The sequence below is a fragment of the Lates calcarifer genome, linkage group LG5 (genome assembly GCF_001640805.2).
Source record: "Lates calcarifer isolate ASB-BC8 linkage group LG5, TLL_Latcal_v3, whole genome shotgun sequence".
In the NCBI taxonomy this organism is placed as follows: Eukaryota; Metazoa; Chordata; class Actinopteri; family Centropomidae; genus Lates; species Lates calcarifer.
In genome coordinates, this window is record NC_066837.1 from 20,666,873 (window position 1) to 20,692,474 (window position 25,602).

Genomic DNA, 25,602 nt, shown 5'->3' on the forward strand with positions numbered 1-25,602 from the left:
CGTATATACGCACACAAAGAAATTACAACCTAATCGAAAGCCTGGATAATGGAATAACTGAATAAGTAGCCTAGAGGTTATTAATGCAAGTGGTTTTCATACTGAGGTCTGGGGAACTCCAGGGGTCCCTGAAAGCAGGATTCACCATATCAAATTATAGAGATGTTTAATCTAATCATAATTTAAACTGCTACATGCCAGTTAAAATGCATTAGAGATTTTATTCTCACCTCTTTTATGTACCTAGTCTTCTGTCCTTTGTTGGACAAACTGTGATTAGACATGAATGTGTTTCAACTTGGAGCTCTGTTATATGTAAATATTTCAAATGGTCGGATTTTATGCATCAGTCAATATTGATTGAATCTTTGTCAAAGTTGTTAATATCAGATGTCAAAACTGAGAACATTCAACATCTAATGATTCTGAATTAATTCATCTCCATCAGTCAACCAGTTAGCTATTGTTATGATTAGTCACCGTAATAGGTTAATCTAATTTGGGTAATGAACAAAACAGAAATCAAAGGAACAAATTATGGGCTTAATAGTTGTACTTGACCCTTTAAAGGGTTTATTTCCACCAAGAGGTTTTGATAGTCATTGTTTGATCTGTTTTCAACTTTTGGCTAAACAGAGCTTATAGGTTAGAGTGATCCACACAGTGCTTCATGTGTGAACAGGTGACAGGCCCATCTATTAGACTTCTCTCCTTTATTCTCTCGGCATCAAAGTCATAAGAAAAGCCCCATCAGGTTAACATTAGTCCTACATGTAAGGACTTAAATGAAGAGTTCATCTTTGATATTCGTTTGATACCTTTGGCTCCACTGGCTGCTTTTATCCTGCACTTCCCACTGGAAATCTGATATCATGCTGACCCTCAATGAAAAGTGAAGATTGACAAATGTTCATATCGCTGGTCACTTATAATTTCCCCCATGTAAACTGAGATGACTTTCATGTTGATTCCAGTGTGAGGACCAGGATTCTCTTGGAGATATTTGAGGTACTAGACCATTAACAGATGTTGCTTTGCTGACTGGTTTTGAATGTGATTTGCTAGATTTTGCATGTGTGTCACAGCAGCGTGCAGTCAGTTTGCCAGTTTCTTTTTGGCAGAAGGCCTTTAGAGTGGTGGAAATATTATCAATTATATATGTATGTATGTATGTGTATGTAACAGTTTTTAGGCTACTTCTAAGAGGTAGTTCTTTACTTGACTATTTCATGTTACTTTATAGCTCTAGATAATAATATACTTTTACTTTGGTAAGATTTTGAATAAATGATTTTTATACTTATAGTCTATAATTTTTAATCAGACTAAGATATCATTACTTCTTCTACCACTGGTAGCAGCTAATAGGACAGGAGAATATGATCTCAAGTCAAATAATTGCACTTTTTGAATTTCAAAGTAATTTCATATCACTTTTACATTACTTAATTCGGTGTATACCCTGTTAAAATTAATTCAATTTTGTTAATCCTGTTCATGGAAATTAGGTATACTAAGCTCACTCAGGTTTATCTTCGACTAGTCCACATTCCTCATTCACTGAAGCATCAATCCTCTCCCCTCTGTGCAGGACTTTGTGCTCTCAGCCTCAGCATCAACAGAGCTGCTCGCACGTCTCGCGATGAAACTAGGGAAACGCGATAGCTTTGTGCTGCCCGCAAAGTTGTACTCATAGCGGCAGCACAGCGGCAGCAGCAGCAACAACAGCAGCGATGGCCGCTTTCCGCAGAGTGGCAGCGCTGGCCGGTAAGATAAACCTCTGGACGGCGGCGAGAAGCGAGCTCGTCGGCGGTCAGACGGCCAGTGGAAGAAGGGCACAGAAGTGTCTGGCAGTCGGGATATGTCTTGCAACGGGAGGCGCCGTGACACTCTACTTCTACAACGATATAACGAGCGGCAGAGGCAGGAAGAGGATGGAGAGACGCAGCATCAACGATTTACTACCGTCCATCCCGACCGTCGAAGCCAAGGAGAAGGTAGGAGGCTGACTGAAACCGGGGCTGAGACTGATAACGATAACACGAAAGCTGCAGGGCTTTAGTGACACGTAGCTAGTCAGTAGCTCGTTGGCAGGAAAAGCGTTGTTGACACAGGGGCCTCGGTGTGGAGGTAAATACGACAGACCACCGCGAGAAAAGACGGAGAGCGCTGAATATTTTCGCATTTCCTCCCACTAAGATTAGACTGGTAGGCCCAGTTAGACGGGCCTACTTCTGTTCTGTAGCTATGTTGTGGTTGGCAGTTTTAATATGTTTTCCTCTCGGGCGGATAGACTGTGTCATCCATTCCCAGAACGCCCAGTGGAAACAGTTTGTTCACTGCTTGGCTGCGGGACGATGTGCGCGCGCAGATGTAAGGATGGTGCTTTCCGCTCGAACTGGTGCTGAAATGACAACAGGTCCAGGATGTTGACTGTCACTAAGACAGCTGTGTGCAGATGTTCACATGCAGATGTGAACACGGTACATGCAAGTGGTGGAAAAAGCACTCAGATCTCTTACTCACCCAAGTAAAAGTAGCAATACCAGAATGTAGAAATACTCAGATAGTAAAAGTCATGCATTCAAATTTTGCAGAAAAATGAACTTAAACTTTAAGTAGCCAAACAAAAATAGAAGAACTCATTGTGCAGAATGGCCCATTTCAGAATAATATATGTGCAGGTGCAGGTTTTAGGCACTAATAGTAAACTGAGGATACTTTCATACTTGTATGCTTTCAAATGATGTCTTATAGTTCTTATTTATTAGTTAATTTCATGCAGTGCAAATCAAATACATATTTGGTGCGACCACCCTTTGCTTCTAAAACAGCACCAGTCTTCCTCAGTGCACTTGTACAGAGTTTTTCAAGCTAGTTGTCAGGTAGGTTGTTCCAAGCATTGTAGAGAACTTGCCACAGCTCTTTTGTAGCTTGTAGTTTGTAGTTTGTCTTCTGTCATGTAATCGCACACTGACTTCATTATGTTGAAATCAAGGCTCTGTGGGGCCACACAATCTCTTGCAGGACTCCCTATCCCTTTTGTCCCTAATGACATTTTTTATGACTCTGCCTGTATGTTTGGATTTGTTGCTATGCTGCAGAGTGAGTACAGGACAGAGAAGACACACCTCTAATGTTACTGTGTAATGAATAGGAATAAAATATCTAAAATGCTTGAAATGTTTGCACAATAATGTATACTACATTATTAGGATATACTGATTGATTAATTCATTTATAATCATCACTTTACTCGTGTAGCTAGTGGGGACAATTCACATACTGCCAGGTGGCATATATAATGATACATAAAATGCATTTGTTGATTATATTTGATCTAATAATCTTAATCAGAAAAGTAACTAAAGATGTCAAATAAATATTGTGGAGCAAATACATGTATTTATATTTCCCTCTGAAATGCGGTGGAGTAGAAATATATAGTAGAATAGAATACTGGAATAGATGCACTTTCCACCAATACATTTAAGGATATTTCAAACAACAACATTTTAATTACAAGACTAAAACTTTAAAACTAGGTACTCTTTCAGTGAACCAGTAACCACACAAAAACATCTCAGATCCTTTAGATCCATTAAGTAGCAAATACACCAAATTAAAAACACTCCATTTCAAAAATCTACTTTGCTTTTTTTTAGTAGCAAAATACACAGAAAGAACCATGCTGGACCACTGCCAGGCTATACATATATGGTTTGCTTTATTATCAGTAGGATAAGGGTATTGGGTATCTGATACCAAGTCCAGTCCAATACTTATATTTACCTGAATAAGCACACTCAAGCTACGACTTGAAGATGAGCTAAAACTTAATTTATCCTGGAAAAGAAACTGTACCAGAGATGTTGCTTTTCTTAAGGCTTTGTTGTTGTTGATAGTGAATGGACATACAGGAAACAAGGGGATAGAGAGAGGAATGACATGTAACAAAGGTCACCAGCTGGACCCCAGTCAGAGATGCTGCTTTTCTGTGCATATGCTGTCATCATTTGGCTACAGAGGCGAGTACCAGAGGACATGCAGTGTTGATTAAATATTTACTTGCCTCATTTTTGTAAACCTGCTGAATTGAACCAAGACCAGTGGCTTATTGGAGACTTATGGTAAAAAATGGTCCACAAAAAATGTTTAATAATGTGTATTATGGCTGCACGAATATACATTTATCGTTATACAACGTGCGCGATATGCATATTGCAAAGACTGCTTGAGCTGCGATTTAAATGGTATATTTCCATGTGCTCTGTATTCACACTCCACTTGTCAATATGTTTGGCCAATCAGATGGAGCCGTTCTGCCCCATACGTCCCGCCCCCTGTGTAGATGCCATCACCTGAGGTAGAATCGCGGCCACATGGAACAACTACCGGACATGTGTTAAACAGCCATACACTTGGACAATAATAAAGCACAAACGTTATGATCCAGCAATGTAATTTATTTAAAATAGCCAGCACGACTGGACTCCCACAGGGATGTCTGCTTAGACCTGGCGCAGTCGTGCTAAATGTTAATGTATCGAGTCACATGATCAAACACTAAGTGAAACAGCGGAGGTAAAACCAAACGTTTGCATGATATATGTAAAAAAGGGATAACTCCGTTATTTTTGAACTTGGTTAATGTTTTTAGGGTGTAAATAACTGATATGGACAAACGTCTTTGGAATTGGTGCAGTACTGATCAACAGTGAACCCGGACACCGTCAATGGCTGCTGCAACGAAAACAAACGGTGCACTTGTCCGCATCACAGTAAGTCCAAAATAAGTTATAGACTATTACAGACTATTGATTTGGCAGATTTTCCACGGGACATTTTGGTCAACAACGCATGATACGGGCCTAAAGCCGGCATATTCCGGGTAACGTGTTGTTTTGCTAGCGAGGTGTCACAGCAAAATGCTCACACAGTGTAGGGATGGCATGTCATCTTTTCTGATGTGTACATAATTCAGGAGATCTGCTATTGTAGCTATGGTAGCACAGTCACAATGCTGGGCTGGCTAAGCATACTACCTGCTGATAATGGTAGGCAAACAGAAAATGCATGATAATTAATCTCCTAAGCATTTGTTTAATGTTGGGGTTCTCCACTCTTCAAGGGTCAGAGTGTTGCACAGGCTTTGACCCACATGAGAACACGGCCTCACACAAGTTGTGTGTGAAGAGGCAGGGAGCAGCAAAAGAACCGAACGAAAGAGAATTTTCCTCATTAAGAGTGTACATTTTTTTACTGTTATTTGCCAAATTAAAAGTAATGTTCCTGGGTCAGTGGTTACAGCGATGGGGCCAGTAATCTTGACAAGATATAACTTAAAGTCATTCCCTGTAATGCATTTCATTTTTTCAGTGTCAGCAAAGCCTACTCACTGTTCAATTAAATTAAAAGCAGAGAGACATTAACACTGTACACTGAAGTATTTGTTCATTTATTGTCATATTGTATCATTATCTCAATATTCAACAGTGACATTGTATGTTTTCCTAATATTGTGCAGCCCTAATGTGCATTAAGACAAACAAACATAAAGTGCATAAGAAATACAACTCAACATAACACAGAATCAATGGGAGCCCTGCGTTTCTTCCTACACGATATAGTCATGTATGTTGGTTGGCGTTGCTGCAGAAAAACCTGCTTCATGAAGATACAATGCTGGAAATGGAAGCAGGGTTTTCAGTGTTTTTGTGGTGATCTTAGGATATTCCGCTTTGATTTTAACCCAGAACTTCAGCAGAGTTGGAAATATCTCAAGTTTACTTAAAGGCCACCATCAATAGCTGTCTCAAGCAGTTGATCTTCTACACGTTCACATGACCTGTTTTTGTAGGTCAACCCGGAAGTTAGCATCACCCAGGTTCCCTCGACAAAAGCAATTCATTTTCCATTGATTTTTGGATTGTTGCAGAAAATAAGCTCTGTAATCAACAAAAGTTATGATACTTAAACGTTCTGCTCAGTAAGATAATCTTCGCTTTTTAGCCTTAGCATATGGTTATCCCCTATGTATGATGGTCCCAGTGCAGCTACATTTGTTGATGTGGTGGCCCTCAAGACTTGCTTCTGTCCCTCTTGTTTACACTTCTTTTTCTTTTGAGGAACTCAAAAGTCTTGTGGAACAGGCCTAAAGGTGCCTAAAAGCATGAGATGCACAGACTAAGCTTAGGTTAGGCAAGACCCCTGAAATGAAATCTGGAGCCACAAAAGGCTTGTATATGGGCATTAGTACTTTCCAACAGTTGTAAATAGACTTTGATGTGTGAAAAGGGAAGCTAGAATGACTAGGGTTCAGCATCAGACCTGTTGTATCACAACAGAGAAAACTGTTACTTCCTCTTGGTAGCTGTATCATACTTAGCTATTAAGAAAATGAACACAGGAGGGTCAGAGTCAGGACAGTAGAGCTGAAAACCCAGGAGATGAACTAAAGAGCTGCAGCTGCTGTTGCCTGAGGGGAAAACACCTGGAGCATCTGCTTTGCAGCCAGGAGAACAAGACTAGGCAACAGGAACAGGTTTGGTTGCGGCTACATGACATTATAACTACACAAGAACACAGTGTACCTCAGTGTGTCCTGTAGTGTGAGCAGTTTCAAATAACTGGCATTCAGTTATTAATTTATTTTTTACCAAAGTAATGTAAGCTACATTACTTTTTACATCATGTTGTGCAGCATGGCATATGAACCCAGCGGCCTTTGCAGAACTTTGTAAACTTCATTCATTAGTGAGAGTCAAAGCCATGGGTGTCTATGCTCTTACACTTGATTACAGTGCATTCCTATGAAGCCTAACACTCATCTCCTATTCATGCCTTCAAAAGCCCCCTTGGTGAAGGCAGCATCAAAGCTTTATGAATGAATCTGTGTGCTCATTAGCATGTTAGCTGAGCTGAGAAGGAACCTCAGTGCGCTGGGCCCTGCGGCCAAACAGGTTTAAATTTGGAAACCTCTCTGCTAATTACACAGCTTCATGCAGCACAATCTGTTGGCGTAGCAGCTCCTCTACACTGCAGCTAATCAAGTTGAAGCCCTGGCTCCTCACAGAGAGAGAGATGCTAATCAAGTAGAAAGTAGTGACAAAGTATTTGTGTGTGTGTATGTTTGTGTGTGTCCCTGTTCTCCTGTTATTGCACTGCGCCAGAGGTGCTGACTCTATTTATAATCTCAGAGAGCTAAATGGAGAGAGTTGATGCCAAGAATAGATGGATCTTCTCATTATGGAGGCACATACAGTTTAAATTCTGCTGTCTGCATAAAAGGCACAGAGTTCTCTCTTCGCAGAAAGCAGTCACAGTTGGTAGAAGTCACACTTTTCAAATCACTAAATGTGATCCTCTGAATTTCACAAGTATAATATTGCAATAACCAGAATGCAGTAATATGTTTGCTTCGACTCTTGCTCATAGCCTTACTGATGTCTAGCAGGCACGTCCATTTGACTTCGAAGACGGAGACGTGTACATGTCTTCCCATGAGCATCGCTTCCGCATGTTCAGCTCCGTTGAGTATGAAGGCCAGCTGTACATGACTCCGCAGAACTTCATCGAGTCAGTCACCATGAGTGAACCAAGAAGTATGTATCACACACTCACATATCATCTTTTACTCTTATGTAATCACTTGAGACCTAGTTCATTAGAAAACATTATTGTTGCTATGTATATATAGTGCAGTGAGCATTTTAACCCCATTTAGAGAGGATTGCTAAGAAGTTGCATTCTCAAATTTCATAAATTATTACAGCCATTTCAGTTTGACATAGATATACAGTTATTTTTAGTACCTCATGTGGCTCATGTGGCTTATTTAATTAAATTTCTCTTTCACTGACAGTACAGACAATATCCTGCTGTTTCATCCTGCTATTCTTTTAATATCCATGTTACTGTACATTTGTATGCTGGTTTGATCCAGATCTTAAGGTTTACTTGCATATTTCCACATTCGTAGACTGGCATTTTTTTTTTTCCTAAATATGTCTTTATTTTGATGTGTTTTGAGTTTGTTGGTCTTGACCACTGATCTGAATTTGATTTCCCAATAGGGATGTGAGTGCCAGGTGTAAAATAGATCTTTCTTTTTTTTAGTTTAAAACCCTTTTAAATCCTGGGTTTAAACAGGTCTTTGCTGTTTCTGTCAGACTGCTGCCAGTCGTAACAGATTAGTCCTCGCCAGCCAGCCTCAAAGCAGATGGCTTTACAGCTATTGTTTAGTCTGAGGTTAATGTTAGTCAGACACACACACATACACACAGCACACACACATATACACACACACTGGTTTAAAACTGACCTCACAGGTTGAGATTATCACAAACACCCATCCAAAAAAGCTACCATTCCTTTCTTCAGCAGGCATGTGATTGTATTGCGTGCAAACTGTGCACCTGTATGTGTGTGTTTACATCTACCGTGGCTCACTGACACACGATACAGCCGCACATACCCTCTCAGCAGCCGACATCCTCTAATGCCTCCTTTGAAGTTGAATTAGATGAACTTTATTGTATAAAACAGAGCAAAAGTAGTATATGCTTTTACGGGGACATTCCACATACTACAAAGACAAGCATGGGGCACTTTAGACGGTACAAATGGGCCTGTGATGATGACAGTGTATATATAGTGAGTGTGTCTGTGTGCGTTGGTGTGTGTGTGTTGTGACTGTACCCGGCACATTAAGACCCATTTCTAGATCATACAGATACTATCTGACCAAGCCCACCCAAACTCTCTTCTCCTCTTTCCCTTCTTCTTCTCTCCTCTTTTGTCTCGTTCCCTGGCAGACAAGAGGCCCTGGAGGTCCCTGACCAAACAGGTGGGAGACACACTCTTAATGCTTCTTTTTTCTGCTCCTCCATGTTGCAGGCATCTGTTGCATGTTACATCTGTCGCAGGCTTTGTATACACTGCAGTTAAAATCCAGATTTTGCCATGATCGTTGAAAAGTTTCTTTATGTAAACGTAAATGTCCTACATTTAGCATTAGTGCATGTGGGGTAGATTATTCACTGTCAGTATATGTGTGGAGGAAACAAGTGAGACCACTAGACGATTGCATTTAGCACTGGATGCTGTGCCAGGACTGAAGTCTTCTAGACTACCTTAGTGGACTAAACAAGAAAATGGCTGCCACACTGATTAACAAGGAAAGACAGTATTTTTGGAAGGATATCTGTCTTCAGGTTGTTGTTCACTCATTTTAGTCAAAGTAGTGGCATTAGACTATGCAGGGCAGTCCATGTGAGGTTTATACAGTGGCTTCAGAAATCCAGACCTATTTCTCACACCTTAATTTCAATGTAATATAAATATGTATTTTTCTTGTTAATTCTAACTGTATATTAAACAGTATACTTAAATGTGCAGCATCTGATCCATTCATTCATCACAAACCAGGTGCTTTGCTTCAACAAAACTGTAGCTTTGTTGTGGTCAGTGGTATTGACCATAGTCATATTTGTTTAAAGAGTAAACTAACATAAGGTAGAAATGCCAGGCTTTAATCTTAGTATAGTCTTAAAGGTTCCTTGTGGAGTTTTCATGTAAACTAACACACATTTACATTCACTATTTTTCACCAAAGATCTTCCTTCAAATATGTCTTGTCCTTCATCTGTCCATTCTAATTCTTCCTAACTATGCATCACATATATATATTTACATTACACTTTTACTTGTTTCAACATAAACCTTAAAATGATGAAATATGGAAACAAGCAATAACTGTTATGGCATATATTTTTACTTAATTGCACAAAAATAATATTTTCAGAGTAAATGACACGTCAAGATGGATAGTTTGTGGTGTGTCCTTCCTTCTCATCCATCGCATGCTTCCCTCTTTTTCTCTCCCTCTGTTTCTGTCTATGTAACAGTTGAAGGTGAAGATCTGTATTTTTACACGTTATCTATTTTTTAATGTGTGTTTTGGTGTATGTGTGTGTGTCAGGAGCTGGAGAAGATCCTGTTAGAAACTCCGCCAGTATGGAGAGGATCATCCAAACTGTTCCGCAACCTGAGAGAACGAGGTTTGAGAAGAGTACACATATATATACACACACACACACACACACACACACACACACACACACACAGACATACACACATAACAGGAAAAACAGGCGCAAAGGCACCTTGAGCACCTTTGTACTCACTAATACAAATGCACACACACACACACACACACACACACACACACACACATAAATTAAAGACTCTTAAACACTGTTTCAATTGTTATCAGAATAAATAAGCAGCAGTCAGATAACAACAAGGTCAGTGAATGTCAGTAGATTAGGTTTTCGCCGGTACAGTTTGATTTGCTAATAAACATATTAAATAAATTAATTCCTTTATAATTTATGTACAGATTTAATTTCCTGTTGATACACGGAGTAAGTGAGGAATACAAGATTTAGGTTTATTACAGTTTGATACATTTTTGCAGTTTTTCAGTACACTTGCTTGATGTGCTTGTGAGCTTTTGTGTGTGTGTCTCACTGTAGGTGGCTCTAATCCGGGGTTGGAGCCATGCTGTCCTTCCTTGCAGCTAAACAACCTGCTGAAAAAACTAAAAATAACCTCTCCTCGTTGCATATGGGAGCAGAACAAATTATACAGCACCAAAGAGAGAGAGGGAGAGAAGCTCCCCCTAATTAAAGCATTTGTTTCAGGAGTGTGTAACACAGGAATCAAACAGTCTGGGACTCAGTCCCCGTAGTGATAATTACATGCGTGCGCACACACACACACACACACACTAGGAGATGCTAAATATAACGTACCTTGTGTGATGCATCCCCTCTCTTCCTCTATCATGATAATGTTTTACGCCTTGTCTCTAGTGTGTATGAGTGTGTGTGTGTTATGTTTAAACTTTAAACCTTGATCGTCTTTTTGAATCTGAGATATGGAGGGAGAAAAAGAAGAGAGAGAAACAAAAAAAGAGACAGAAAGGAGGAGAAAGGGGAATAGAGAAAATGAGGAAAAGAATGAGGCATAAGGAATGAGAGTTGTAGTTATTATGGTGCATATGTATTCAAATTTTCAATGGCAAATTGCCAAGACCACACACACATAAACACACACACACACACATATATATATATATATATGACAGCATTCAACATTCAGCAATACTTCCCTATGTACACAAATTTGTTTTTATTACCTCTAAACCATCTGTTTGTACATTTGCACATTTATTCAGTTCAGCTTTGTGTGAATAATCTGTGTGTGTGTGTGTGTGTGTGTGTGTGTGTTTTGATGTCAGAACATGCTTTCCTATTCATGCCATGACGAGCGAGGATCGTTGGCTTTGGATTTCTGAGAATGACAGAGCTGTGTGTCAGACAGAGGAATGCATAGTGTTGCCTGAACATTGTAGACTGTATGTGTGTGTGTGTGGTGGGCTGCACACTGCGTCAGTATTGGTTGTCAGTGGTTTACACAGTAACTGAGCACAGTTATGTTATTACTTTGCCTTAGAAACACTGGGTGTATTCAGCACTGTGATGAGTTTATGGTGAGGTGGTTATTAGTATACCATAGCATTCTGGGAATCTATGTGACAGACATTTACAAAAAAAATGCAAATGCATGTTGTCAGCTGTCAGGCATATAAATTATTGTATAAACATATCTTACATAGTATAATGAGTTCATGCTTTATCTTTGACCTGTGATAAAAGCATTATTTATAACTTGTAATGTACCTCTCCTTTTTCTAACATTGTACACTGTAGTTCACTGTCTGCCTGAGTGAACGTCAACTTTTTGTAGGGTGTTGGTGAGAGCTGTTGGGGCTGTAAACTGTGTCAACTGGCAAATCAAAAAAATTAAAAATCAGCTGAAACCTGGAGGGCTGGTGTTGATTCTCAGTGGGATCAGATTTACCAACAATACTTAATTACTAGAAGGAATGATGGTGTACAGTTGATGTAAAACTATTGTGAGATGGATCTACCTCTAAACTGCTGAACAACATAGGAAGGATAAACTAATACCCATGTACCTGTGAGGATACAGTGATTTGATTAAAGTTAAACCAGCCTTTTTATTCAGTAGTATATCACTGAAAGTAAACATGCAGAATGTATTGTAGAAACCTGAGTAGGTTCAGAGTGTATCTCCTAGTCTTTGCACAGCTCAAGCTACATGGAGGAAAGAGAATTCAGTTCCAAACCAGCTCCTCTACACAAAGCAGTCAAGCATCAGGAAAACACACTGCTTCTCACTTCTAGCTAGTGTCATGTTCATCTACACACACACGAATAGACACACACATGGGAAAGCAGTCTCCCGTAACACTCAAGCGAGTCACCCTGAACTATCTGAACGATCAGACAGAAAGCGAAAAAAGAGGGAGAGCGAGAGATGAGATGGAGCTATAGAGATTCCTAAATGGGCCTGAGGCAAGAAAGGATCACCTCCTGAAACATTTTTCACTTGCTTATCCAAACACAGACACACACACACGCACACACCCCTGCCAGCCAGTGTCTTTACTTTGGACACTCGGGGTGTAGAAAAAGAAACGGTGTGTGGCCAAATGGCTGTTGGCAGCTCAGCTTCAAGAAGACACATTTAAAGATGCTATCTTCATGAAAGGAAGGATTATGTGTGTTAGTGTGTGTGTATGTATGTGTGTGTCAGGAGGCCCATGGTCTTTGAACATCTGTAAACATTGTGTGTGTGTTAAATGTGACCTTTTCTTTAACTCTCTCTGTCTTGGTCTCATTACTAGGCATCATCTCATACACAGAGTACCTGTTCCTGCTCTGCATCCTGACAAGTGAGTCAGCTCAGTCCTTCTATACGTCCTCCTTTCACTTAACCTCATCTTCCACCTTCTTATTCTAGCTTTCTCTCACTTTGCTTTAGCAGCATGCTATTCTTAATTTGAGAGAACAAAGTTGGCTAAGGTGATGTGAACTATACTCAGGCCCACCCAGAACTTAACAAGACACAGTTATGACACAAATCTGGTGGTTTTCCCCTTCCCCTGGGGCTAAGACAGAAATTAAGAGAGACACAGAGAAAAAAAGAAAAAAAAAAAAGGAAAAGAAAAAAAGCTCTACTTATAACCTTTCAAAACTTAAATGTAAGTAGGAATGTGAGGATTGTTACTCAAAAAACTTGGCTCATTGCACACAGTATTTTTGTTATTACTCTCTGGGAACAGCAATTTACTGCATTATGTATTAAAATATTGGCCCATTGCACCTTCAGAATTGTTGACTAAGTTTGTTCTTCCCCTCGAAGTCTTTTTCTCTTCTGTAAATGATCCACAAATCAAACTGTCAATGGTTTTTTAAGCGAATAAAATGGAAATTAGAGGAACGTTTCCAATGAGTGACAGTCTCAGTTTTTTGCCTACATAGAATGAGAGAGCAGCCGTTATTCATGACCACATTAATCAGGGAACTGGTGAGGGTTTATATTATTGCAAGGGGGACGATAAAGGAAACTAACTCACAGTGAATGCAAGAACAGTTTCAAGTGGTTTAGAAAAAGTCCAAGTGTGAACTGTTGAGCTCACAGTCCATGTACTCTAGATTTACCTCCCTCCTGTCTATCCTATGCCACTTGTTTCCATGCTATTTCTGGATTTAAAATTGCCTTTAACACACACACACACACACACATGCACACGCTCACCCTCACCCTATGTGCTCTCCTCTCTGTCCTCTAGAGCCCCATGCTGGCTTTAAGATTGCTTTCAATATGTTTGATGCAGACGGCAACCAGATGGTGGACAAGAGGGAGTTCTTGGTGGTGAGTTGCAGATAGTGAGAGAAAATCCTTCCACTGCTCAATTTACATGTTCATATTCAAATCACTTTTTCCTCCCATCACAACAGAGAAGTGCTGTCTAGGTTTGAATTATAGTTGATAATCAGTGTGAAGTGAATAACTGTGCTTATAGAGCTTAGATAAAAGCTTCAGCTTGAAAATTCCATTCATGTGTGTTTCTAGGTGAAACATTTACATCAGACACAGTTGTACTTCCATACGGAGGGTCGCCGTCATTGTGTTAGGTCTAGCACATGAACACATTTACAATCTGGAAATATGAGGGGTGTCATTGTTGCCCGTAACTATGGATGTAAGTACATTATCTTCCAAGAAACAGCCAACACCAATATGATACCAAATGAAATTTTGTGTCAGTGTAGTTTATCACTCTGGCACGCTTGTAGATTCTCCCTCTCTCTTTTCTGACTTGTACTCAATTATGTAACAGTAACATTAAAATTTTAAGTCTAAATTTGACCTATAAACACTCATAATTTGCTGTTCTGATCTTTGACATTCCGGCATCTGGTTTGTATATTTTCTTTGGGGAATGACAAAAACAAAGGGTAAACAGAGATAAAAATCAGTGTTGTTATCCACCTTCTCTTACCACTGCCTTATGCTGTAACCTATTTTGTCAGGTGATGCTGATTTTTGAGTTCACATCCTCTAAAGGTGGCATATTAAACAACCGAGTGTCCAAACTGTAATAGCATTTCTTTAGCTTATAAACATATCAGAGGTACATGTGTCCCATTTTCCTTGCAGGAGGGCACAGTCAGATTTATGTTCAGAAGCACTGCTGCAGGAGGGAAGTGATCTGAATTTTTTGTGGAGGCTGGTGGGAGTGGGATGGTACAGCAGTGGGAGTGGGTGGTAATGGAGGAAAATCCTGTGGGAGCGGACAGGTGTGGGGGCAAAAAAAAGAATTCCCACACTGAGGGTTTGGCGATAGGCTCTTGATTTTTCTGCTTTCTTGAATTTAGACTGTGACATCTGTAGTCAAAAGATGGGAATATTTGACTTGCATAAACCTCAAATGAATAACATCAGATGTAGTTGTTGTGTGTTGTGATCACACATCTTAAAATGTTCTTGGAAATATATCCCTTTGTTTAATTTATCAGTGATTGGGTTTTGTGTTTCATCGTTAATTCAAATTAATAATAATAGAAATCAATAATGAAAAATTGCCAAGTGTATAAAATGTAAAAGCTGCAGTTGATACTTTGCTGAGCTGATGCACTGAAAGTGAAATACAGATCAATGATCGCTTACTTGCCTAATACTGATGTGATGCTCTGCAGCCTCAGTTTCCTGCCATATGTGATTCAGCATTGATTTATCGTTTAATATCAACACTAGAAAATGAACACTATCTTAGTCATCTCCTCAAAAAAACAGTACTTGAATGACATCAAGGACCAGCCTGAACGAGTGAATGACCTTGTGAACTTGGTGAATGTTTGTACATATGAGCATTTTAAACTTCAAACAGGGCTTTAGATCTAGTTTTGAATCGTCAATGAGATCCTGAATCTTTCTCTCATTACAGCTCCAGGAAATCTTCCGGAAGAAAAATGAGAAGAAAGGGAGGAAAGGGGATGCTGAAAAGTCAGCACAGTTGGTAAGAAAATTGGTGACGCAGGATGAGAGTGTGTAGGTGTGAGGATGGATACATTTGAATGTACAAGTCAATAATTTTTTGTGACTGCATGCTTAATGGGTAATCGTAAAGAGTCTAGATTTAACCTTGATGAGTGATCAAGCCTATGTTCAAAATTGCTAGTAAGTCAATAATAAATGGGTTCAGGCTCAGCGTGGCAGCCTTTCTACAGGTAACAAATCAAACTGTTCATGGCATAGGTCAGTCTTAATTACTACACACTGACACTGTACGCCATCTCAAAGCATGCTTCCCTTAAATATGGGCTCATAACCTGATACAGTTTCTTCATTAACTGTTTTACCCATGTCTTGTCTTTTACTTCACAGAAATAGATATGTAAGCTTCACACTTAAATAAAGAAAGTATCATCATCACATCACTGACAGTGATCTCTGGGAAGTGCTGTGCAGTGTTCTTCTAAAATGTAGTCATAGATGTGTTGAAAATGACACATCCCCTCTGCAGAGTGTATCCACAGCCTCTTTCCTTGCATGTACTAACATGTCTTTTACCTTCTCTCCCCCTCCTCTCTCCTCCTCCCTCCGCTCTGACTGCATGCTCTGTCTTCCTCTTTCTCTTCCTCATGTCTCTCTCTGTGTGTTAGAGTATGCAGCTGTATGGATATCAGGTTGCCCCCATGAACAGCGTATGTATCCAAAACCATAACCCCTTAGCCTCCTTTCTGCTTGTCTTTAGATATTAAAGAAATGGATGGAGGGGTGAACACAGGAACACAGACATAGGTGTTTCTGCCAGCTGGGTTTACTACATGCTACATGTTTTCATTTGAAGGATAAGGGCAGTATACTTGAGAATTTTATCAATAAAACCTCAGTGGGGAAGTTAAACATGATGGTGACAACAAGTGAAGCAGCCATGGTAGACAGAAATTTTAAAACACATTGTGGTTTTATGAGTAGTTATATACTAGACTAGCAGTGATGTCCTGGAGTCCCCACTGGTTGCCAGGATTGCTGTTTCCCCCCTGCTCCCAGTCTTTAGCCTACACTAAGTTCATCATCAAATGTAAAATGCTCAGCCATGAGAAAGCCAGTTACCTTCTCATCTAAGTCTTGGCAAGAAAGCAAATAAATGTATGTTTAAATGTATGGCCAAAATACCAAATAGGTTCATATAAGAGGTAAGTTTGAATACACCCAGATTCTCTAAATTGTGAATCTAGGTGATGATTTAACACCAGTTTCACAACCTGGTGGGTTGGCTAAGAAAGTCCAATTTAACTTGATTTCACAAATTCAGGGGTTTTTTTCTAGTAGCTTTTCTAGTCGTAACTGACAATTACACTGGGATCCTTACAGCACTGTTTAATGCCCCAGTCACCCATTTTTATGTCCTGACCTGGTCTTTAAACCAGCCTTAACCCTGACCCAGTCCATCCTGATCCTCTGCTGTCAGTAAAATGTGCTCATAGGCTCCTTTAAAGGATGGATGGAAAGAGAGCGAGCGCAGTAGAGAAAGATTCAAGACTGGGTGTCCATCTGTCAGGTCAGCTGATCAGTGATTGATCGAGGGATGATGGCGCAGGGTGGGATGAATGGAGAGAGGGGAGGCAGAGGAGGAGTAATAGATTTAAGGGGTCAGGAGAGATGTACTCCTACAAAAAGAGAGTGATGTGATTTAGAATGAGTTGAGACACTCAAAGCTCTAAACACAATCAGACACTGTCCATTTTAGACCGTTTTAGGACTCGTGCTGTTTGTCTGGCAGTGCGTCTGTGTATGTGTGTGCGTGTATGTGTTCCTGCTGGGGTGGTTGGGGGGGTTTGTTTGTACAAAGAGAGAGAGGAGATTTTTATTGAAGGACGTTTTGGCTACAGACAGAAAGACACATTCACATTTCCATTATAAAGAAAGCATTTGTCTATTTGTGAGAGGTATGACATCCAACATTAAATGGGTTACATAAAAAATCAATTGAGAGAAGAATTAATTCTCTTAAATATAATACACAAAACATATTAATTATTACTCTATTAAAGAAAAATGCATTACACAGTCAGCATAAAATAATGGAATAAGTGAGATTTGGACGCACTCTTGGGTCCTTTATTTGCCCCTAATTTTCCCTTGAGATACAATGATGACCTCTGTCTGCCCACCATGAGTAGAAGTGAAGATTTTCCGATGGAGATGGAGTACAGTGTAGAAAAAACATTAGGAGGATGTATGCTGCCTACTATGTGTAGACTACCAGTCATTAGTCTCCATTTGGACTATGAGCTTTCCTTCTTTCTCTCCCTCCTATGTCTCTCTCCTTTACACACACACGTGCACACACACACACACACACACACACACACTCCCTGTCCTGTCAGTGTGATGGATAGCTGCATTGTCACTGTGAAGTTAGGAGTGGTGCAGGGTCATGTTAAAACGGCTGCTGCTGCATTCTCCCTGGAGAAAAAGACGAGGTGGGTGGTCAGCTGTTTTTATTTTTTTATTTATTTATTTTTTTGGGGGGGGCGGCTCTTTTTTTGTCATGTCAGGTGAAAGCAATGTGTCAAGCTAGTTTAGTATCATGGGCTTAATAGAGGAAAACCTTCTTTAGTCCTTCTTTAGGGTGTAAGTTTTTCTCTTGCTTCAGATGTGCTAGATTTTTATTCAAATTGTATTCAAATTTTGCTTGTGTTCATTGCTGACTCAGCACAAAGGCAAAGTAATGAAATGGTAGCTTTAGTGATTTGAATAGTAGTAGCCTTACAGCAGAGCCGTCATCAATATGCTATGTTAAACAGTGCTGTTAAATAATTTAAAATGCTTTATTTATTTTATCTTTATTTTGTATATGGTCTGACCCTCCCTCCATCATTGTCCTTTTGAACATGTTTTTAATGCTTGCTATTTGCTACAGTGAATGGGGTGAAATCACATTTGAATCAGACATTGATATTAGGGCTGCAATTTGGTGACAGAACACAGTTTTCTTTTCCCCAAGTTGTATTATCCATTTTCATCATTGTTTGCTGATTGTTCTGCCTTGCTTGGCTTAGCAGAAAGGATGGGGTTTCTCATGTTTAGTAGATCAGTGAGTGCCAGATATTATCAGTATTATTAGAAAGAAATATTTTTCACTTGTGAATGCTACTATATGTGATACTGTTAATGAATATACCATGTATATGTATGTTTCTACTTAAAAATAAGACAGATTTAAAAAAAAACAAAAAACCCATTAAAAAAATCTTACCTCAATCTGTTCATATATGATAAGAACTTATAGAGTGAATATTAGAAGCTGCAGTCTATATCCTGAAGTGGTTGAGTTGGAGGTGTACTGACACTGGCCCTGCTTGACCGCTCCTACAGGTGCTAAAAAAAGACAGTCAGGAGTTTGTGGCGCGGAGTTACTGGGACGTTCTGAGGCGAAGTGCCAGTCAAGTCCTCTTTTCTGACCTGGCGGAGGTACACTGACCCAACTGTCCTCTGTCCCTTCATCCCTTCATTCTTCATCCTTCACTCTTCCTCTTCAGGTTCCTCTAGTTATTGTAGATCCACCAACTGTCCCTGTAGGCTCAGAGTAATGTAGCTGCATCAAGCTTGGCCAGAAATATCCCCAAATTTTACCAGCACCTACAGAATAAAAGCTTTATTTGACAAGTGAGCATGGAAGACCTTAATCTCCAACTTTTGGTGCAGTTATGCCTAATTGTTTCTCAGTATGGATTTCAAAATTCAAAATGTTCATTGCCAAAAAAAGAAAGAATCAAAAATGTTTGCTCACAAGGTGTGATCAAAAAGCTCAGAGACTGCGGCATTGTCTCTGAAATTTTTGATCGCACCTCATATTGTAAAAAGTTATGTTCATCCCACTCTTTCATTCTGGTTTGGCTTGATTCTGATGATGATGATGTACGTAGACTCACCTGTCATCATTCTTTCCTAAATGTTAGTTCAGATATACCCTACTAATCTTTCCCAACATACTTTTTTTGTCCCACCTCATTCTTTTATTAAACACAGTATGTCCATCACATTGATATTGAGAAAAAATTATGGGAAAATCTTTCTTAACCTGACTCACTTTATATATTTGCATGGGATAATAATCTGAGCTTCCTCCAAAAGATTTCTTTCCATCTTAACCCACGTCATTGTGTCAGTCACTCACTCCTGATGAACAAATATAACAACATAATTTTCTTTATATTTGTTCTTGCTAATAATTAACACTTGTAAAGATCTTTTGTTTTGGTGTAGTGTACTGGTGTGACAATATTGAAATTTTAGTTAGTCAACAGATATTGTAATTCTCTTATTCTAATAACCTGTTCTGTTTCTCACCTGCCGTCATTTGGTCTCTTCATTCTGCTTTTGTATGTGAATCTGTGCCTTGTTATCTGTGCCGCGTTGTGGCTAGTGTTGAAGCTTTGGTGTCAGATCATTCTCAATTTACTCCATAACATGTTTAATGACACTGGTATATAATACAAATCAACAAATAAAACAAAAAGATGGCTGACTGCAGAGCACATACAAAAACCCTGACCATAATAGCACCACACACTTAAGACTGAACCACGTAGAATATATGACTGCTTTTGAGTACAGTAGTCTGTTGCTTTTATACTTTGAATAACAAAAGTGTATACATTTAGAAAAAAATTATATCACTAACTTGAACACTTCACCAGCTGGTGGTTAGCAGGCTATTGATACTTCAATCAACCCTCAAAAGCCTCTACTTCGAAGATTAGATATTTTCAATGTTATGTATCACACATTCAAGTAATTTTGGACAGAATTAAAAGAAAAACAAGACTAAGAGTCTAGAGCCACACTAGCAACTCTGTGAGGCTCTATGTAGGCTTTGCATTGCATTGCACTAATACTAATGTCACCATACTAACATGCCCACAAATACAATACTAACATGCTGATATTTAGCAGTGTCCAATGTTTACCATGTTCACCATCTTAGTTCAGTGTGCTAGCATGCTAACATTTGCTTAATTCGCATTAAACGTAGAGTATAGCTGAGCCTGATGGGAATGTCCCTAAGTTTTGCAAGTTGACCAAAGTTAATACAGTTCATCCTTGTAGGGATTATGACTGTCTGTATCATATTTTATGGCTATCCATGCAGTAATTGCCAAGACAACAAAAAAATGTCAGCTTCATAGTACCAAAGGAAAAGTCAGGTGATTACCAAAGTCTGTGGGATTCAGTCTCAGGGGACCATGAATATCTCTACATGTTTCATGGCAGTTCAGTAATTGGTGAGATATTTCAGTCTGGAGCAAAGTGATGCACTGACCAACCAATGGACAGACATTGCAATCCCTAAAGCCACTCCTCTGACATTACTAAAAATGTGCTAAAAACAAACAAACTGCATTAAAACATTTTTGCAAGGGTTTAAAAGCTGTCAAATGGCAGTTTATGCTTCATATAAAATGTTTGCCTTTTCCTTGGCTTGTTCATGTGCAACTCAAATAGTCTCTCCAGTATGTCTAACACAAGGTGAAGGTGCTTGTAATGATTAATAACAGCTAACACAGCGCTACCAGGCTAGCTGACTAATGACAGACTGTGCACTGTGGTGGCAGCGGAAGCTGGGGTGGAGGTAATGACAGTGGAGTGTAATGGGGCTGACCTTGTATTTACACCGAGCAGCCTTTCATCTGGTGGGATGTCAGACGGACAGAACAGACGAATCAGACGGGGGGGGGGATTGAGGAAAAAAAACATAATACATAAAATTAAGAAAATTGGACAAAAAAGCTGAAACAGCTGTGAGGTATATATTAAAGAGAAATAAAACTCTGGGATTGTAACAAATCTTTAAAACCAGTTGATCACATAAGTAGAAAACCTCAGGGTGAAGGAAAAAAGAGAAAAGAAAAAAAGAGATAAAATCAGAGAGACAACAAACCAGTGAGAGAGGCCCAAATAAGATGACACAGGACATCAGGGAGAACAAATGTTCAGGAACAAAGTGGGTGGGGAGAGAAGAGGTTTGGGAAACACATTTAGGGGAAAAGAAAGAAGCAGGTTGTATTTAGAGAAAGATGTGTTTACTCAACAGATTAGTCACCATTATACCTCTTTGCTTTTGTCTGGAGAAGGAGGGACTGACTGACAGGCAGAGATGGAGGGAGGGAAGGAAAGAGCAAATCACCTCTGTGTTTGTCAGGTGAAGGAGGTACTGACGGGTAGTGTGAGGAGAAAGGAAATCAGAGTAATCAGATCAGGGGAAGGATAAGAAAGAAAAGAAGTGATAAGAGAGGGAAAGAAAAAGAAAGAGAAAGGTCGGAGATAAAGACAGGAGGGAGGTGCAGGGGGAAAGATGAACAGGTCATGGGAAGGGAAAGGAGGGTGGGCTGTTTTTACCCTGGAAGGTGGGACTGACTGACAGTCTGACTGACTTGACTAAAGACCAACAATGAGCTCTTCCTCCGAGGTATTACTCACAGATAGGGAGGATGAGGAAGACCGTTTAGTGTTTACATCAGTAATTACTGTTTTTACCTTTGACTTTGTGATCAAAGTCTGTTGAACCTCACACACACATACACACTCACACACACACACACGTAGACTGACAAATAGACACATGCATACACCAGGTGTTGGCTCGTGCCTTGTGGGCGTGGTAACCATTACGTCTTCGTGGGGTTGATGAGCTCACACCGGTGCTACCCCACTTCCAGGAATGATAAGCTTGTTATGATCAGTTTGGCATCGTGTCTACCCAGGGTTAGACTGATATGAGTATGTGTAATATGAAAGGTGTTCCTTGTAGTCACGAACCCACACAAAATAATCACCCAACTCTGTAGTTTCCCTCAGCTCAACAGTATTATAGCATTTTTCAGCTGATTGTTTTGGTTTTATGGCCTGCAGCTTTACTGTTTGGGTATCAGCAACCATCTTTCCAGCTGCTGCAGGCTGCTGCTGTTTAGCTGGTGAACATGAAATGCTTAGCTTCGGAAGAGTCAGATATTTGTGTCAGGAGTTGGAGACCAAAATATTGTGAATATTGGACCACCAACTGCCAGGGGGTCAGACACACAACCACAAATTTAAGTTAACTTCACTATAGCATCATTGTAAAGTAAAAATATCCCAAGAGGTCAAATCAATGAATGTACTTATAGTCAGCTTGACATCTTTCCTTCCTCAAGTTGGTTCAATGACAGTTAAAGTGTCTTCCACTCAGTGCTCCAGGCTTCATGCATTTAAACTCTCTGAACAACTGATAAGTCACTGCAACAATGATACAGTGAGAGATCACTGTGAATCCTTAATCTCTTAATGTAATGTACACATTTACCAAAATAATTTCTGATTAAGAGTAAACTCAAAACAAACATCTTAACATAAGGAAAATTGGAAGGGTGAAAGAGGGAGATTCATATAGGAAGAGAGGCAAAGGCACACCACCTGGACACTGTCTAGATGTTATGAACAGGTCATGTGTCATAAAGGGATGAGTTATGAGTCAGTTGTAAGATAAAAGAGCAAAACCTGTTTTGTTCTGTTTGTCCATAATCAGAGGCTTAATTCAAAGACTCTCAAATAAGTGAGACACAGAAAACAAGACACTGAAATGATAAGTCTGTAATTGTTTCAGTTTGGGAGATCTTCCTTTACCCTAATCAAAGGCTGTAAGACCAGACTGCAAAGTGAATCAGGAACAGACAGAATGCTGGGAGTCACATTGATGTAGGTGGTCAGAGAGCAGAGTTTACTTCATTTTTGTCTCCCAGAGGACATTTTTATCCCGTGAGTTACCAATCTGCATCCAGTACAGCAAGATCTACTAGATCTACTTTTTATTTATTTTTTTAATTTGGTTAGTGCCTTAACTTACCACACGCAAGTACCCAAAACTGAGATCCACAATCTGATTTAGCTAAGTGCTTTGAATTCTTACATAATGAACTTCTGCCAGGGGAGTTTTTAGGTCACTAATCATCTGTCCCAGTGGTTCCCAACCGGGGAAGATCTTATCAACAAGTTACGAAAGAGGAACAAAAAACAATTTTCTGTCCCATAAGATAATTTTAATTTTCTATCTTTGTTTTTTCTTGTAAAACATTGGACAATTTTAATCCTTTAGGCATTGAACACATATTCATATCTGTGCATCACTTTAAGGGTTACATAACAAAAAAGTGGAACCATTGATGTATTTGACATTGCAACATAGCCATTATCTTTTGATAGCAGCTTTCCCAATTATGATTTTTAAAAATCACATAAGATTATAATCTACAGTATCTGTTTAATGTAACTTGTACTTTACATTATGCTTACGTCTCATCCAGATGAATATATAAGTTTTCGCTCAGTTATTATCCCTGCACCTGTCATATTCGTTTGCTCATCTCTGACAGAAATGACCCTGTATTACCCCAAACAAGCACAATTTTTTTTTCTTTTTTCTTTTGTAAACCTGTGTTATCTTGTTTGACATTTCCTTCTTGTCCCACATCGGATTTTAGGATTTTACTCTTGAGGTAGAACCACGAATGGCATCATGGCGATGATGATAATTCTGATGATGCTGATGGAAATGGCATAATCGCTCTACCTCCTTAGACGGACATGAGATTTCTCCCGATCTGATGTCTGCATATTCCTCAGCATGGCCATGGATTGGACAGGGGGGTTTGGCTGGGTGGGGCATGGCAGGGAGAGAGAAAAAAAAGATGAGCTTTTGAAGTCCTCTCCTTCTGCCCTGATGCTGGCTGACCTTTTTTTCTGAAAGTACTCAAAAGCACAGTCACCTTTTTCTGAGACAGACACATTAGCGAGCATTAACAGGCAAATAGTGAAATACGCACTTTTACTTAAAGGCTCATAAAATGTACCCATGTCACCCTGTTTTTGTAAAGGATTAAGAAGGTGTTGACCCACAGATTATAGCATGAGCAAATAGCATGAACAGGACAAAACCTGCTGAACGGGTTTCAAATGACCAGTCGTAGAGACTGCAAGGAAGACAGAAGGATATGTAAACACATATTACGGAACAACACAAAAGATGAAAAGTTGCACCCACGATTGTCATCGATTGACGGAAAAAGGTGGAATCGGCTGACATTCTCTGCATCTGTGCTTGTATGAGGTTTTTGTTTTACTTCTGCTGTTTGTGATTTGAGGTTCTGTTCAGGTGTGTCAATTTGGCATTTGCAGAGAAATGCATGGGATATGGTGGCTTTAATGTGTCTGTGTATGTTTGCCAGCTTAGTGTTCTGTATTTGTCTGTCTTGGCCTTAGTTGTTTCTCCACGCGTCTTCTTTGCCTCCTCTCTCTTTCTCTCGCCTCCTCTGTTGTTCTGTTTAAATGTACTGTCCCTTTTTCACATTTTGTCCTTCTTTCTGCATCGTTGCTGATCTCCATCCCTGGCTCAGTGACTTTAGGCATGAATCTGTTTTTCACTGTGTCTCTGTAGCACTCCTTGTGTCTTCACCAGTATATTGGTCTGTGTTTCATGCTGCTACAGCAACACTCCTCGCCAGTCTAGGCTGCATTGAGAAAACTTAGCTCCATACCTTTGACTTTGCTTGACTGCTGACAGAAACCTTTCTGTCCACTTTACCTCTTTACTTATTTACTTGTCCATTTCTTTTCTGCACAGTCTTCATTTTACTGAAATTGACACACATCTGATTTAAGAGGTTGAACTTTAAGGTCATTGCTGCCTAGACTGGTATGTTGATGTCACAATGGCCGCTGACTGTTTGTCTGAGCTGATTCATTTGATTGACAGTTTGTTGTTGCTCATCTGGTGCACGTCCTGCACACGTGCAGCAGAAACCCGCTTCCTGCTAGCCTGGCACCACAGTCGCCATGTTGGATTGATGATGGACTTCCAGTACTTCTCCTCAAATCACAGTGTTTGATGTTAATCGATTAGTCACTCATTGTTCCTCTCTGTTACTCCTCCCTCTCTGATGATTCATAGCGAGCAGATGAGAGTATTACGATCGACACCACCCTACTGGTCCATTTCTTTGGGAAGAAAGGGAAGGCAGAGCTTACCTTTGATGACTTCTACAGGTACTAAAAATATTCAGTGTACATCATAAAATAAGTGCTATGAACAATCTGAACCAAATCATAAAACAGAAACAT

At 39.7% G+C, this 25,602-nt stretch overlaps 1 protein-coding gene across 6 annotated transcripts in view; it reads left to right on the forward strand.

The window, feature by feature from the left end:
- The first annotated feature begins 1,610 nt into the window (after nt 1-1,610).
- micu3a (mitochondrial calcium uptake family, member 3a) overlaps nt 1,611-25,602 on the forward strand; it is a 28,847-nt gene continuing 4,855 nt past the window's right edge. For 2 of the 6 annotated variants that reach the window (XM_051070731.1, XM_051070730.1), the window contains exons 1-10: nt 1,611-1,997; nt 7,457-7,604; nt 8,817-8,848; nt 9,983-10,061; nt 12,779-12,826; nt 13,727-13,809; nt 15,386-15,457; nt 16,104-16,145; nt 18,826-18,921; nt 25,433-25,527. In XM_051070731.1, coding sequence (XP_050926688.1) covers nt 1,734-1,997; nt 7,457-7,604; nt 8,817-8,848; nt 9,983-10,061; nt 12,779-12,826; nt 13,727-13,809; nt 15,386-15,457; nt 16,104-16,145; nt 18,826-18,921; nt 25,433-25,527 — 959 coding nt within the window. In that variant the 5' untranslated portion in view covers nt 1,611-1,733. The remainder of the gene's footprint in view (nt 1,998-7,456; nt 7,605-8,816; nt 8,849-9,982; nt 10,062-12,778; nt 12,827-13,726; nt 13,810-15,385; nt 15,458-16,103; nt 16,146-18,825; nt 18,922-25,432; nt 25,528-25,602) is intronic. The other 4 variants (XM_051070732.1, XM_018679700.2, XM_051070733.1 and 1 more) reach the window with 3 other exon arrangements.